Raw genomic sequence first — 15,846 nt, 5'->3', positions numbered from 1 at the left:
AAGAGAAAAGTTTGAAGCTAGCAGAGGTTGGTTCGTGAGGTTTAAAGAAAGAAGCCATCTCTGCAACATAAAAGTACAAGGTAAAGCAGCAAGTGCTGATGGAAAAGCTGAAGCAAGTTATCCAGAAGATCTAGCTAAAATCACTGATGAAGGTGGCGACACTAAACAACAGATTTTCAGTGTAGACAAAACAGCCCTATATTGGACAATGATGCCATCTAGGACTTTCATAGCTAGAGAGGAGATATCAAGGCCTGGCTTCAAAGCTTTAAAGGACAGGCCGACTCTCTTGTTAGGGACTAATGCAGCTGGTGACTTTAAGTGAAGCCAGTGTTCATTTGCCATTCCGAGAACCCTAGGGCTCTTAAGAATTATGCTAAATCTACTCTGCCTGTGCTCTGTAAATGGGACAACCAAGCCTGCATGATAGCACACGTGTTTACAGCATGGTTTCCTGAATATTGTAAGTCCATTGTCAAGACCTACTGCTCAGAAAAAAAAAGATTCCTTTTAAAATATTGCTCATTGCCAGTGTACTTGGTTATTCAAGAGCTCTGATGGAGATGTACAAGGAGATGAATGTTGTTTTCATGCCTGCTGACACAGCATCCATTCTTCAGCTCATGGATCAAGGATAGTTTAGATTGTCAAGTGTTCTTATTTTAAAAGTACATCTTTTTCTTTCTTTCTTTCTTTCTTTTTTTTTTTTGAGATGGAGTTTCACTCTGTCGTCCAGGCTGGAGTGCAGTGGCATGATCTTGGCTCACTGCAACCTCCGCCTCCTGGGTTCAAGCCATTCTGCCTCAGCCTTCCCGGTAGCTGGGATTACAGGCGCATGCCACCACGCCCAGCTAATTTTTGTATATTGTATATTTTTTTAGTAGAGACAGGTTTTTGCCATGTTGGCCAGGCTGGTGTCTATCTCCTGACCTCAAGTGATCCGTCCGCCTTGGCCTCCCAAAGCGCTGGGATTACAATCGTGAGCCACTGCGCCCGGCCAAGAAGTACATTTCAAAGGTTATTGCTGCCATAGATGGTGATTCCTCTCATGGATCTGGGCACAGTAAATTGAAAACCTTTTGGAAAGGATTCACCATTCTAGGGCCATTATGAACATTTGTGATTCATGGGAGGAGGTCAAAATATCAACATTAACAGGAGTGTTGAAGAAGGTTCTTCCAATCCTCATGGATGACTTTGAGTGGTTGGTTCAAGACTTCAGTGTAGGAAGTCACCGCAGATGTGGTAGAAACAGCAAGAGAACTAGAATTAGAAATTGAACCTGAAGATGTAACTGAATTGCTGCAATCTTATGAGAAAACTTGAACAGATGAGGAGTTGCTCCTTCTAGATGGGCAAGAAAGTAGTTTCTTGAGATAAAAATCTCCTCCTGGTGAAGATGGTGGGAACATCATTGAAATGACAACAGAGAGTTTAGAATAGCACATAAACAGTTGATGAAGCAGCAGCAGGGTTTAAGAGGATTGCCTCCAATTTTGAAAGAAATTCTACTGTGGGTAAAATGCTGTCAAACAGCATCAAATGCTATAGAGAAATCTATCATGAAAGAGTCAATGTAGCAAACCTCATTGCTGTCTTATTTTAAGAAGTTGCCACAGCCACCCCCACCTTTAGCCACCACCACCCTGAGTAGTCAGCAACTATTCACATCAAGACAAGACCCTCTACCAGCAAATAAATCATAACTCCCTGAAGGCTCAGATGATCATTAACATTTTGGGGCAATAAAATATATATATATATATTTTTTGAGACAAGTCTCACTCTGTCACCTAGGCTGGAGTGCAGTGGCATGATCTCAGCTCACTGGAACCTCCGTCTCCTGGGTTCAAGTGATTCTCCGGCCCTAGCCTCCCTAGTAGCTGGGGTTGCAGGTGCCTGCCACCACACTGGGCTAAGTTTCGTCTTTTTAGTAGAGACGGGGTTTCACCATTTTGTCCCAGCTGGTCTCAAACTCCTGACCTCAGGTGATCCACCTGCCTCAGGCTACCAAAGTGCTGGGATTACAGGCGTGAGTCACCGTGCCCGGACAAAGAAAATATTTCTTAATTAAGGTACTTACATTTTTTTAGACATAATGCTATCGCATACTTAATAGGCTACTGTATAGTATAAATATAACTTTTACATATATTGGTAAACCAAAAATTTGGGTGACACTTTATTGCAATATTTGCTCTATTGGGGCAGTCTGGAACCAAACCCACAAGTATCCCACAGGTATGCCTGTACCTGGAGGGCTGTTGAAACACAGATTGCTGGGCCTTACACCAGGAGCTCCAGGGTGAGGCCCCAGAATCTGCATCTCTAACAAGTTCCAGGTGAGGCCAGTACCACTGGCCCAGGTTCACACTTCGGGAGTCCCTGCACACTAGCCTCACACACAAGTGTCAAGGGTGCTCAGTTGGGAAAGACATCAGCTCCTAAGCTGGCCTCACAGCCATGCCACCCCAGCTCCTTCCTTCCATGAACTCTGTGATACTCGGTTCTACCTGGGAGAACCCCATCTCAACTTGCGTAACTGCCTGTGGGATCCCAGGAAATCAGAAGGCCCCAGGGAGAACCGAGCAGTTTCTGCTGGCTGGGCTGAGCCAGACCGTGATGTCAGCCCTCAGGGAAGAGGTGAAGGCAGCAGTGCTCCCGGAGCTGGCCATCCTGAGGCCATACCTGCAGCTCCCCAGGTGCTCGTGCACACTCCTCTGAGCATCTGCACTCATCCTCGCCCTGCCTGCAGCTCCTGGTTGCCTCTGAGCTCCTGAGCCTGTTTCAGCCCTTCCACAGGACTTACCCAGCCCTCCCCAGACCCCTGGCCTCCAGTGCAGCCCCTGACAGCACTCCTGCTGTGGGTCTTCCCTGCAGAGTGGGTGCTGCACCTAAATGGAAGAGGTGAGGAGGAAGCACACGCCTCCCTAACTCGAGCCAGCGTGGCCCTGGGAGAAAAGTAGAAGTGGGACTTCTGGTAGGAGAACTGGGAATCATTTACTTATTTTAGAAGAAGTATGAGCAAGCCACCATCTAGAGGAGAAAGGGGATGAAATTAGCGAAGGCACTAAAATACTTTGGTTTACTCTGATTAGAGCGGAAGAGAAATCTGCAGACAATTAGCAGCAAGTAAAGATCTTGCTATAGAAATAAGGAAGTAGTATGGGTAAGCGAAGGCTGTGCTGTTAGTTTCAACAGGCTGCACGTGAAAGCAGACACATGCCATGCCCAGCTGGGTCAGCCAAGTCGGCCCAGCCGCCAGCCTATCCTGTCTGTGCACCGTCCCGGGTGTGGTGAGCCCCTGGCCCCATGCCTGACTGCACACCTGCCGCGGCCGCTTCTGCCTGGAGGAGGCTGTACTTGTCCTCAGCAACCTGCCCTCAAGAGGCGCTTTTTCTCATTGGCATGAAAGCCCTATACACGCTACCAGGTGGTGATGAGGAAGGCTCTCTGATCCTAAAATCCCATGATTGCCTTAAATAAGTATTTGAAGTACCAACCTGTGAGAATCCGCAGAGGTGATGTCTGAGCATGCAGGGTGGCCTTGGCTGGTCTCGAGTGTTACGGAGATGCCCTGAACACTCCGCAGGGCCTGTGTTGAGCTGCCAAGGTGTTTTGAAGCAAATGGAAGGTGAGAGTTGGGCTCAGGAGCCAGGAGGATGTGAGCCCTGCTACCTGCAGGTGCTGCCCAGTTCTCCCTGCCATGCCAGGCCCAGGTGCATGTGTCTACGAAGACTGGCTCGCCACTGAGTGCAGGGGACGCCATCCAGCTCAGCCAGGAGACTCTGAACTGGCAGTCCTGACAGGACTCAACTCACAGACGTTGGTGAGAAACAGGGTAACAGGCGATGCCACTGTGGCTGCAGGGGGCAGCAGCAGAGACCCTGAGAGGTGGGAGGGAGGCAGGTTGGGAAGGGCCGGTCTCGGCACAAATTGCTCTTCAGTGTGGTCCCTCCAAGGCCTCCTCTTGAGTACCTCAGAGAGGACAGCAGATGCAGTTGACCCCCACCTGGGCCAGGGCCCACCCAACACGAGCCGCATGCCAGAAAACAGACCCAGCACATCCATCTGCTTTTGGTGTCCCCTACGAGGCACCCAGAGGAAACAAAGTAGGCAGAGAAGAGATTTTTCAAAGTGAAGCCAGGCTTATTTACATTCCGGTTCCCCCAGCAACCTACACCTAGAGGCCGAACTTAAAAGAGAGATCAGAGTGAAGGATTACTCATCAGCAGAACGAACTTAAAATAAGATGAAGAGGCCAAGTGCACTAGTGCCCTGGTGCACGTCAGGGCAGCATCTCCCTGCGCGTTGGCCACACCGGGCCTGTGCTTGGAGTGAGGAGCCAACATACCCCATTCAGGACCCCAGCCTCCCCGGGCCACACCTCTGTGCAACTGCGGCTCTCATCTTGCCCAAGTCCTGCCCCAGCTGTGCCCCAGGCCGCGCTGACAGCTCCAGCAGCCCAGCCCTGGCCCTACCCCTGAACATGCGTGACCATGGACAGAAGCTCCATCCCCTCGAGCTTTTGTGTCCGCAGCCGTGAAACATGTGCAAGAAGGCCACAGACAGCCCTGGGGAGGAAGCATGTTGCACAGGGCCACCCGAGCAGAGGTAGCCCTGCTAGGGGTTCCATGCTTCCAGGCCACCAAGCTCCACGCTGTGCAGGGAGCCTGCAGTAGCCTGGAGGGAGAAGTGGCCCAGCCCCAGTCAGGGGGTGTAGCCGCAGCCAATCCACGGAACAAGGCCTCCACGGAGCACAGCCCACCCCACACAGGCCACTGAGCCCGTAGCTCTGCACCTTGCCTACCAGCCCAGGAGCAGGAGGGAGAGGAGTCCGTGAGCTGTGGTCAGCAGCTTGGGCGTGTTCTGAGCCTGCCTTGGCAGCTGATGAGCCCCCCACTCCAGAGGAAAGGCAGCCCCGGACCCCAGAACCAACTAAAAGGAGCTGTTGGTGCAGCCTGAATTGCATACTGTTGCCCATGGCCAGGAACCAACTCGGCTGCGCATTCTGCATGTGGCCACTGAAGCAAACTGTTTTGACACCATAAAGCAACGATGAGGCTAACTTAAGCAGGATTTACACTCAATTGTATTTCTCTGAGAGCAGGCACATCAATTTGTGCGTCATTGTTACTGATTCACAAGCCTTCCACGGATCCAAGTCCTCCCTGCACTCTTCCTCTCCTCTTCTGCCTTCCTTTATCTCAGCCCAGGCTGTGTGGAAGCCACCCTCCTCTCCTCTCCCCTTCTCTTTCCTCCTCTGTCCTCTCCTCGTCCTCTCCCATCCTCTCCCCATCTCCTCCTCCTCCCTCCTCCTCCTCCCTCCATCTCTCTCATCCCCTTTCCTTCACCTCTCCCCGTTCTCCTCTCCTCCCCTCCAGCTTCCCTGCGCAATACACAGGTACATGTTGGCTGCAGTTGTTTGTCATTTTCACTGGACTTTTCCCTTAGTAGTATTTCCTCTATGGTGATCAGAACATAATCACACCCTGGTTTCTCTCCATTTGTCACCTAGACATAGCATTGAAACTGTGAACGTGGTGGGGTGGGGGGGTCCTCTCCTGATGATTTTGTGTATCCTCCTGAAGCTCAGAGTTGGTCCTGACTTCACTGTCAGTGTTCACCATTTCAAACAGGGAAAGAAACAAAGATGCCAGCCACAGTTGGAGCCCACAGCATGTCCCTAGGGGGAGGGCATGAGGGACACCTATCAACAAAGGAAATAGCCAAGGTCATTGAATGAGGGCAGAGGGCCTTGCTATGTAGGATTAGGATGTTCGAAAAGGGGGGCAGATTTCATATTAAGGCCAAGAAACTTTTAATCTCTACAAGGTTCTCGTGCTATTCCAGAATATTCCACACTGGTTCTTTTTTCCTGCTTGAGCCCTCGTGAGCTGCATTCTGTTTCTGTTTTCACTTCTAAGTGAGGTTCCTCCAGCATCAGGAGGGTGCAGTGGTGGGGTCTATGAGCTTCCCTCACATCCCCAGAGATGCACTGTGTGCACAAGCCGCTGGATAGGGTCAGCATCCCCACCCAGCAGCCTGCACTGGTGTGAGATCCACCAGATCACTCTTCATTAACATTCATCTTTGGTCTCTTAGTGAACTGAGGCCTCCACCAGCTTCCGTGGCTGAATCTTGTGAGCAAATAAAATAATCTGATCGGTTCTCTCCATCCTTTCAAAACCAACCTTCCCCAAATCCCAAAACTAGCAGAGCACTTTTGTAAGTATTATCCAATCCTTACAAGAAAAAGATATAGGTATAGTTAAGTATTTTATGAGAGTAGCTTGGCCCATGGGCTGAGTTAGAGGCACAGCATCTAAACCCTAAGCTGGGATTTTCACCACTAAATTTTCTCTTTCCTTATTTGCAAATAAGACTTAAAATTAAGGCTGGTGTAATCCCAGCACTTTGGGAGGCTGAAATGGGAGGATTGCTTGAGACTGGGAGCTCAAGACCAGTCTGGGCAACATAGCGGGACCCCATCTTTACAAAAAATAAAAAACTTAGCCAGCATGGCGGTGCACACCTGTGGTCCCAGCTGCTTAGGAGGCTGAGGTGGGAGAATCACTTGAGCCCAGGCAGGTAAGGCTGCAGTGAGCTATGCTTGTACCACTGCACTCCAGCCTGGGTGACAGGGTGAGATGCTGTTTCAAAAAAAAAAAAGGTCAAGTAATTAACCGTAGCACAATTACTGCAAGGAAGTGTGCAACCACAGTTTTCTAACTTAACCACCTTTCCCTTAAAAAGGGCCTCTGAGGTCTCTTCCACCTCTGGTTGATTGGATAAGCCAGGCAGGAAAACCAGGCCAGGTTATATTAAGTGAGGAAAACACAGCCCAAGAATAGCTTAGCTCACCCTCAGTTTTCCCTAAGATTTCCCTTGCTCAGAGCATCAGACTTTAGAAGAGGAAAACACTGGAAATCCAAAGAGCTGGCCCTGGGATGCAGTTCAGAGTCCTTGAGGGCTTTGGGGTCACTGTGCCTTAGGGAGCTGCCTTCCTATCTGTCAGATGGGCAGGTGGAATCCTCCTAAGGCTGTGGGTGACAGGCACACCCCTCCCCTGCAGGCAGCTCCCCGAAGGCTCCCTCCCTCCCCTGCCTCGTGGGTTTGTTATGAGGAGTGAGCTGGGGAGTGTGTGTGGGGCCTCTGTACACTGCAGAGCCCCCATAGACACTAGTGGGTCTTCTTAGGTTGGGTTCCTCCAAAGACAACCTCCCCCCAGGAATGCCGGCCGGTCCCCTATCCCCAGGAGGGCTCCCACTGACACTGGCCCCATGCTTTGCCCGCAGGTACCTGGCGCTCTACGCCTACAAGCCCCAGAAGAGTGACGAGCTGGAGCTGCACAAGGGAGAGATGTACCGGGTCCTCGAGAAGTGTCAGGATGGCTGGTTCAAGGGGGCGTCTCTGAGGACCGGGGTCTCTGGGGTGTTCCCCGGAAACTACGTGACACCCGTTTCCAGGTGAGAGCATGGTGGTGGCAGCCTGGGCAAGGAGAGGGCAAGGGCCTGCACGCCCTACCACTGTTGTTACTGCTGGAGGCTACTCTGTGAGCTGGGCCCAGAAGGCAGCAAGGCCACCAGTGCCCAGGGTTCAGCCCCCACTGGCGTCCCCAGGCCCGCATTTCACCTTCTGAGCTGGGTTTGCACTCAACTCCTTGGCTGTCCTCAGCAGACATTGGCCACCAAGGGGAGAAGAATGGGATCAGGAGGAGCAGGGACAGGAAAGTCACCAGAATGAGGTCTCAAGTGTGAATGTGTGTTTGTGTGAGGACAGTGTGTGCACATATATACAGTGTGTTCAGCGTGTATGCTATGCGTGTGCAGTGCGTGCACGCTTCTGTGGGCTTGTGTGCATGGTATTTGTGCATGTGGGCAGAGTGTGTGCATGGTATTTGTGCATGTGTGCAGAGTATGTGCAGTGTGTGTGCCTGTGCACGTGCGTATGCATACTGTAAGCACAAGGTGTGTGCGCGTGTGCATAATGTAGGTACAGCATGTATGTATGCAGTGTGTATGCATGTGTGTGCAGTGTGTGTCATCATATATAGACGTGTGATATGTAAAACACTATATACATATATGCAAAGGAAAAATGATATCTTCCCAAAGGTCAATGATTGTTGAGTGGCCGCATTGTGGTAATATATTTTTTTCTTTGTGTTGCCAGTGTTTAATAAGTTCTCAGTTCTACTACTTTTATCAAATAGAATATGTAATTTTAGAGTCACTGAAGAGACAAGGGGGTTGTCTGGGAATTTTTCACTGAGATGAGGATCCACAGCTTGGTGATATCAGTCAGCCTCACTCACAGAAGCCCCTCGTGGGCACGGCCCTGTGTTGACACTGCAGGACACACACACAGAAGCGAAAGACGTGGCCTTGGGTTTCTCCTGTCTTTGGAACAAGGCTACAGTGGAAATAAATAACCCGTAGACCCTGCATTGATTGCTGGGCTGATTGCTACTTGCAGAGTGGTTTCGGGACACATGCGGTGTTGACTTGAGCAGCTCTAGTTCGCAAGGCGATCTTCAGCCAGGGCCTCTCTCGAGGTGCCCAGAAGGGGGGGCTAAGGGATGATGGAGTTGCCCAAAGCCTGAAAGGTCTGCAGGCACAAGGCTGAAGGGGCAGTTAGAGATCCTTCGCTCAGGTGATGCTCAGCAGGGAAAAGCTTGAGAAGCAAACTGCAGAGGGGCTTCAGGAAATGCACACCCTCAAACCCAGCCACCTGGTCAGAGGGGTGGCTACTTAGAGGGTGAGCTGTCCACAGCCTCCTGCAGCTTCTTCAGTGGTGTGGGGTGACTTGCCCAGCGTGCGCAGCCCCGAAGAAGGTCTCTGGTCTGGATTTCCCACGCCAGTAGGAACGGGTTGGCTCTCTCAGCCTGCAACCGGCCTGTGCTTGAAGCCCCTGGCCTGGAGTTGGGCTCACCTGTCGTGTCATCACATGGCTCTTCCAGGAAAGCACAGGTCACCCCTCTAGGTTAGGGGACTCCCTGACCAGCTGGCACCCTCCAGGAAGGCGCAGCCTGAGATGGCGGGTGTCCACACCTCTGGGCTCGCCCGCCCTGCTGGGGGACATCACTCTGTCACACGCCCTACTCTTATATGAGGAGGCAGGTTCTTCCTCCACGCAGCAGGTTAGAGCAGCAGCTTCTGAGGGAGGCCATCGGCTTCCCAGTTTCCAGTTTCTCTCCTCTGATTCTTCCTTTATCTTTGTCTGAGAACTTCCGCAGACCTTCAGAGATGTAAAGCCTGCGGTTGAAATCCAGCTTCCTTGCGTAGCATTGGGACACCGCCTGGCCAGGCAACTCCTGACGTGTGTCAGTCAGTGTCACCACAGGGAGCTCTCTTAGGCGCCCCCCACCCCCACAACACTGGAATGCCTTCCACCCTCTTCCTGCTTCTGAATTAAATCCCTGAATATCCTTCAAGAGCTGGGTCCTAAATCCACTTGCTATATGAAGCCTTGCCTGGAGGCCCTCATCCTTGCCTGTGCTGTAGTCGGGATGGACAGCTCTGCCCACGGTGTCATCCCAAGCAGCCCACTGGCAAGTTCTACAGGCATTCAGGATCCCCCCTCACAGGCCAGTCCCTGGGCCGTAATAGCCATCTCCAGCCTTGTTTACCTGGCTCCTTGCATACCATGTTCATATACGAGGTGCTCAATAAATGCAGATCAAATCAATAAAAGAAATCTAGTTGTTCTGATCAAAATGTCTCCTCAAGAACTGTCTTCTCCTGCTGCCAGGGAGTTTGTTATGGGAAGATCCTCCAGCTCCTGACACTGGAGCACTTAGGGTGGCCCGGTCCCCTCCCTCCACCTCTCCTGTGCACCTCATGGTGGCTTACTCTGCTCAAGCCCTCTTGGTCTGTTTTCCAAAGAATGGCAGAGCCAGGAATAAACATTAAGGAAAAGCCACTCCAAATCTAGCCCCGGTAACTGCAGTGTCAGGAGGTCATTGAGTGTCCTCTCCGGTTCCTTAGAGAAGGGACTGCGCCCGGGTCGGCTGCCCCCAGGTCAGTATGTTGAAGGCCATGGGTCCCTCAGTCCAATCCATAGCTCAGCGCAAAACAGGAAATCTGGCCTCGGTCTTTATCCCCAGAAGTGGAAGACACCTGTCCCCCTCCAAAGCTGTGCCCCCAGGACTTATACTTTTTTGATCCCTACTGGGTTCAGGACAATTGCCAAAGCTACACAGCAGAAGGCTTATCTGGCAGTGATTGGAGGGTGGGTGAAGGCCTACTCCTTCCTGCATAGACCTGGATCCACCAGTTGTGTTTGCCCCCATCGTGCTAGGAGGCCCTGAAGTGCTGGTGGGCTCTTGGGGCTGGGAGTATAGTGCTCAGAGCTGAGCATTCTGAGTCCATTTAAAAACCTGGTGTGGGAGCAGGTATGTGGCTCTTCCCGTGAGGGCACGCACTAAGGAAGTAGGACTAGCCAAGGGTATCTCTGCCATCCTGCCATGAGGGCAGAGGGAAAGGGTTTTCTGCTGTCATGAGAGGCAGATGTGTGTCTGTATCTGTTGTGTTCAGACTTGTCAATATCACCTTGCAAATTAGTGACTCATCATTTGTGAGCCCACTTTATTTAGTTTTTAAAAATGATTTCCTCGGGGAAAAGTGAGCTCAACAGATAGAAAATGGGATTTTTAAATTCATGGTTTTGGCTGACCTGCTAACAAGCTTGATTGCTGGGTGAAGTTCAGCACAGCTCTCAGGGCTGGGGAAGGAGGACACCACCCAGGGTCCCCTAGCAGGTGAGTCCTTTTCCAAGAGGCCCCTCTCGTCTCAGCTGCTATGCAGAAACCCTCACTCTGTGTTGCCGGGAGCTTCCCCGCTAGAGGTCGTGCCCAGTGATACCAGCCACAGGGAGATGGCTGGACCAGGCGCAGGAGACGGGGCAGGCAGCGTGTTCTCCCACCTGTGGCTTCTTGGTGTGTCTTGAAGTAAGATCCTGAAGGGACAGAAACAGGAATTTACCCAGCTCTTGGACAAATGGAAGACATTTAATTCCCCTGAAACTGAATCCACAGAAGCTTCCAAACCCCTAACTCTGCCATATTTCACATCGCTGCCTCCAGGACATGGGTTAATTGCAAATACACAGAGGGAAAGCGTGAAAAGCCCCATTTCCAGAGTGTTCCTCTTGTGTGAGCTGATGTCATCTGGAAACTTCAGAGTGAAAGGGCATCTATTTCTGGTATGGAACTGCAAGCTCCCAGACATTCTCAGAAGGACGTCGTGCTGTGTGTGCCCTTTCCCAGCAGCCAGCAGGTGCGAGGTGGCAGTCGTGCCCAGAGGGGGCCCGCGTCCTTGCCATCCTTTCCCCAACGTGCTGGATGTGTCAAGGCCTCGCGGGACATGACTGAGTCATCTGTTCTTTCTGGATGTATCTGGAGACACACAGCTGTTTGTAAGAACACATTAAGGCAGTAGCTGTGGTATAAAATATTTCGTTCGGCTCATTCCTCTGTTTCTCAGGGCGGCTTTGCTATCTCTTAAATATTTCACACTGACAGTTTGCACCCCATGAAGGTTTTGTAAACGGGGCCCTTCTGCCCAGTGACGGGCATTGTTTTAGGACTTCGTCCCCAGATCAGTTGGCCTTCATCTCTTAAAGCCAGCAGGTCAGAGCGAGGCTCTGCCAGAGGCCCACATGGCACGATTGCCTCTGAGCCTCTCATCAGAATTCCTTCTGCTTTCTCTCCACAGGGTGCCTGCAGGAGGGGCAGGGCCGCCCCGGAATAATGTGGTCGGAGGGTCTCCACTGGCCAAAGGGATAACCACAACCATGTACCCAGGCAGTGGGAGTCTGAGCAGCCTGGCCACTGCCACCAGGCCCGCCCTGCCCATCACCACTCCCCAGGTCCACGCCCAGCACCCCACAGCCTCGCCCCCAACAGGCAGCTGTCTACGGCACTCAGCCCAGCCAGCGGCCAGCCAAGCCCGGAGCACCATTTCAATAGGTACGTTCACAGGGGCCTCACCCTGCAGGGCATCAACAAGGGGGCTTCCTGGGACATGCTTGTGAGACACATCTTGGCCCAAGGCTCCAGCAGTGCATGTGCGGCTGGTGGCAGCTTCATGGCAGCTGGAGAAACTTAAGGAAAACCGGTTTGGCCCCAGAATGTTGTGAGATGAAAAGAAATTATGGGGTGGGCCTTAAAGGCATAAAGAAGGTAAGCACATCTTATGCTCGTGAACATCTGATCTCCAGGAAGTTCACTTGCCTTATCATGTTACCCATCCTGGCAGCTGAAGTAAATTTACAAATATTTACACATTTCATTGTGGCAAGAGGGCCTCATAGACTAATAAGATTAACACCGGCACTTTCAAATGCCTCCCCCATGAATGACTGTGGGCCGGCCACGTGGGTCTTCCATCTGCCGGGCCCTGCAGGGCTTCCCAGCTAGGCGGCATCTCACAGGACAGGGCTGGGGTGAGACTCAGGCCCAGGCTCTTCCCTTTCTGAAGTGCTCTGAGGCAGGAGGAATGACAGCTGTTGATCCTTCGCCTTCATGGCAGCTGGAGAAACTTAAGGAAAACCGGTTTGGCCCCAGGATGTTGTGAGATGAAAAGAAATTATGGGGTGGGCCTTAAAGGCATAAAGAAGGTAAGCACATCTTGGTTGGTGGCTTAGTGTTGAGCTAATAAGAACTGCTGATGCTGGATTCGCAGGATGATCTGGGAGCCCATGCCACGGCGTCTTCCACCACGGTGGAGCCAGTGATGCTGACATGATGCCAAGTACCCCAGGACAAGAGGGGATAACACAGAATCTCTCTTCCCACCCCAACCCTGTCCTCTCAGAAATCATCTGTTTTTCTCAAAGTGAGGCTTAAAGGGCAAAAATAATGTAAATTCATGGAAGCAATAAAATATACTATTTCTTAGACCAAGGAACACGATGACCCATTAGAAGTGTCCAGAAAGCAGCTTCTCAAGTGTGGAAAGAGGAGACAACACTTAGGTCAGCAGAGGCCATATTTCCTTCCTTATCTTAGCTGATGGGACAAGGGGTGGGAGGTAAATGTCTGTCATCCACTTGCCCACCCAAGTGGGTGCAGGGTAGACTTCAGGTATCCAGTGCCCAGCATCGTCACTGGGTGCAGGTGGACTTTGAGTGCCTGGTGTCTGGCACCATCAGCAGGTATAGGGTGAACTTTGGGTGCCCAATGTCTGGCACCATCAGTGGGTGCAAGTGGACTTCAGGTGCCCAGTGTCCAGCCTTGTGCTGGTGGTGTACCTGTCAAGCAGTGGGTAATTTAGCACTAGGAAAGCTTCATGGGTGGTCTGAGGACTACCCTGGTGTCAGAGCCTTCAAGACCTACTCTGCCATCTCAGATTCTGTAAGTCTCTACTAGTATCTTTTTTACTTAAATTAGCTAAGAATGATTCTTGGTTTTCACAACCCTGGCTCCAGGGCCCTGGGAAAGAATCTGCAGCAATATTACCTGGTGCCCAAGCCCACCCTGCAACCCATGACCTTCTGATCAGCCGTCCTTCAGCATGGTTTACGTGGATCTGTGTTTTCTGGTAGCCTCTAGCTGGGGATACAGTCATTGCAGTTGGCAAGTGATCTGGTGATCTGAAGTTGTGCTCCCTGACTGGTCAGAGGCAGCCAATATGCTGATCTGTTTGGCCACTGGAGCACCCAGGCAGGACCAGGGGAGCAAAAGTCCCAGGCCAGGTCCCTTCTGGTTATAAACATCTCATCCAATCAGCCCGGCGTTCTGTACAAATGTTTCCACATGCACCAGCACTAGAAAGGGCGAGTGGCCCCACTCATCACGGTGAGTCAGCATCCCAGTGCAGTGGCCCTGGGTTGTCTGCCCAGAATAGCCAGTATAATGGTCTTTCCACACCAAGCCTTACTAGAAACGTTCCCAATTCAAAGAAGAAATGGAGCCCTGCCAGTCACTTCTCCCTCTGTGGAATAACAAGCAGCATCAAAAGAAATTGGCAAGGCTGTGGGGCAGTGCAACATTGTGTCTCAGTCCTCCATCACCATAGTAACCATGAGGGTGCCACGAGCATTCTCTTCCATCAGTTTAATGTTACGCACGGGGAGAGTGAGGCACAGGATGGTTAAACGGCTCCCCAGTGCATCCCAGCCCAGCACTTGTCCCTACGCTATTGCTGTCACAGCCAGGTTAAAGAATGACTCCTACTGAGCCATATCAGTAAATTAAATGCCACTGAGTTCCTGCGGCATTTTCCACTTCATTCTGCATTTAGAGAGAGAAAAAACACTGTTGACAGTCCAAGTAATGGATTGTTCCCTGCAGTAATTGCCCATTTCAGCAGACCCCAACCCCGGTGGGTGGGAGGCATTTCATCAATGTTCTCATCTCGAGCCAAAGTCAGGCAGTTTGACAAAGGCTTAATTGCATTGGCCATAGCATCCAATATGATTTGTTCTACTTGATTAATGTAACTCCTTTCCCAAGGGCAGAGCACCCCCTGTAAAGTGCCAGTGTTCCTTGCACACTCCTGTCTGTGCTTAGCAGGAGTAAGAGCCCAGCATAGCCATGAATTCATCAGCAAAAAAGCACCGAGAAGGAGCTAGATACAGGCAAGGCACCCTGCAGGGGTCTGGAAACAGAGGAAAACCAGACAAGCCCCATTTCCACCCAGGTTAGAGGGAATGACTAGAAAACAAAGTTCTGTGGTGGGTTTGGTAAAGGGCTGCAAAAGAGGCCTGCTTAGGTATTAAGAGAGTGTGGAGGAGGGAATTCATTCCGACTGGGGAGGAAAATAGGAGGGGGATTGGGAGTAGGGCATATGGAAAGTTTTCAAGAGGAGGTGATAATGCCTTGAATCTTAAAGGACAAATAGGAAGTGTCTGAGCAGACAAAACAGAAAGGAGGTTCAGAGCAGAGAAACCAGCGTGAGCAATGGCCTGGCAATGAGGAATAGCATAACTCTTGTTTTGGGGAACTCTATTTAGTTGTGACATGACTGAAGCAAAGCTATGGAAGAAGGAGAAGTCCAGTGTGTAGATGACAGTTCCCTGCAGAGGCATACTGTCCTTTAAATCTGAAAGGTGGGTAGAGCTCAGCATGCAGCAGTAGGAGAGTGTGGGAAGCACTCAGGAAGGGGAAGCATGGGGAGCTCTTGGGCCGCCGAGGCCAGGGGCCCATGGACGCTGGAATACGGATAGGGTGTGGGAGCAAAGAAAGACCCGCAGTGAAGCTGAAAAGCTAAGCAGAGCAGAGCATGGAGGTTCTTCTAGACCATGTAAGGAATTTAGATGTTTATCCTAAGGGCAATGGGGCACATCAAAGGGTGTTGAATAATAGACATAGTCATATTTTTGAATTTAAAAGATTGAGCTAGACTTCTGCTTATGGCCAATCTGAAGTGATGAGGACAGGAATTACTCTCCCACATGAAACAAATTTAAAAAGCCAAGTATATAAAACAACAGTTTTCAAGACACCAGACAACCAAGGACTGATTCATGAGAGAAGTTGCAGGCAGTGGCAAAGGGAGGCAGGTAACCAGGTGGAGGAGCCCCACAGGCTCTCTGCAGTGAGGACGTGGAGATCAGAGTTTGTGTGACAGAGAGGGCTTGAGTTTCCAGGGCAGTGACCAGAGAGGAGAGAGCAGCACAGAGAGGCTGCAGAGCACGCCCTGAGATCTTCAGCCAACAACTCATCTGCATATGAACATGAGAAACGTACCCAAAGCCAGGAAAAGAATCAAAGAAAGAAAGGATTAGTGCTAACAGTGCCCAAAATACACACCAGCTGGAAATAGTGCCTGTTCCCACCAGCCAGACGGAAAAATTGCAGAAATCACCAGGCATTGAGTAATCTACACAGGACCTTGCCTC

The 15,846-nt window shown here is 51.1% G+C and overlaps 1 protein-coding gene across 2 annotated transcripts in view; it reads left to right on the top strand.

Moving 5' to 3' along the window:
- Positions 1 to 15,846, top strand: part of SH3RF3 (SH3 domain containing ring finger 3) — a 353,462-nt gene that overhangs the window by 274,257 nt on the left and 63,359 nt on the right. For both annotated transcript variants that reach the window (XM_054678130.2, XM_054678129.2), the window contains 2 exons: positions 7,299 to 7,469; positions 11,718 to 11,971. In XM_054678130.2, the coding sequence (XP_054534105.1) occupies positions 7,299 to 7,469; positions 11,718 to 11,971 (425 nt within the window). The remainder of the gene's footprint in view (positions 1 to 7,298; positions 7,470 to 11,717; positions 11,972 to 15,846) is intronic.

The sequence above is a fragment of the Pan troglodytes genome, chromosome 12 (assembly GCF_028858775.2).
Source record: "Pan troglodytes isolate AG18354 chromosome 12, NHGRI_mPanTro3-v2.0_pri, whole genome shotgun sequence".
NCBI classification, from domain to species: domain Eukaryota; kingdom Metazoa; phylum Chordata; class Mammalia; order Primates; family Hominidae; genus Pan; species Pan troglodytes.
This window is presented reverse-complemented; position numbering and strand designations above follow the sequence as displayed.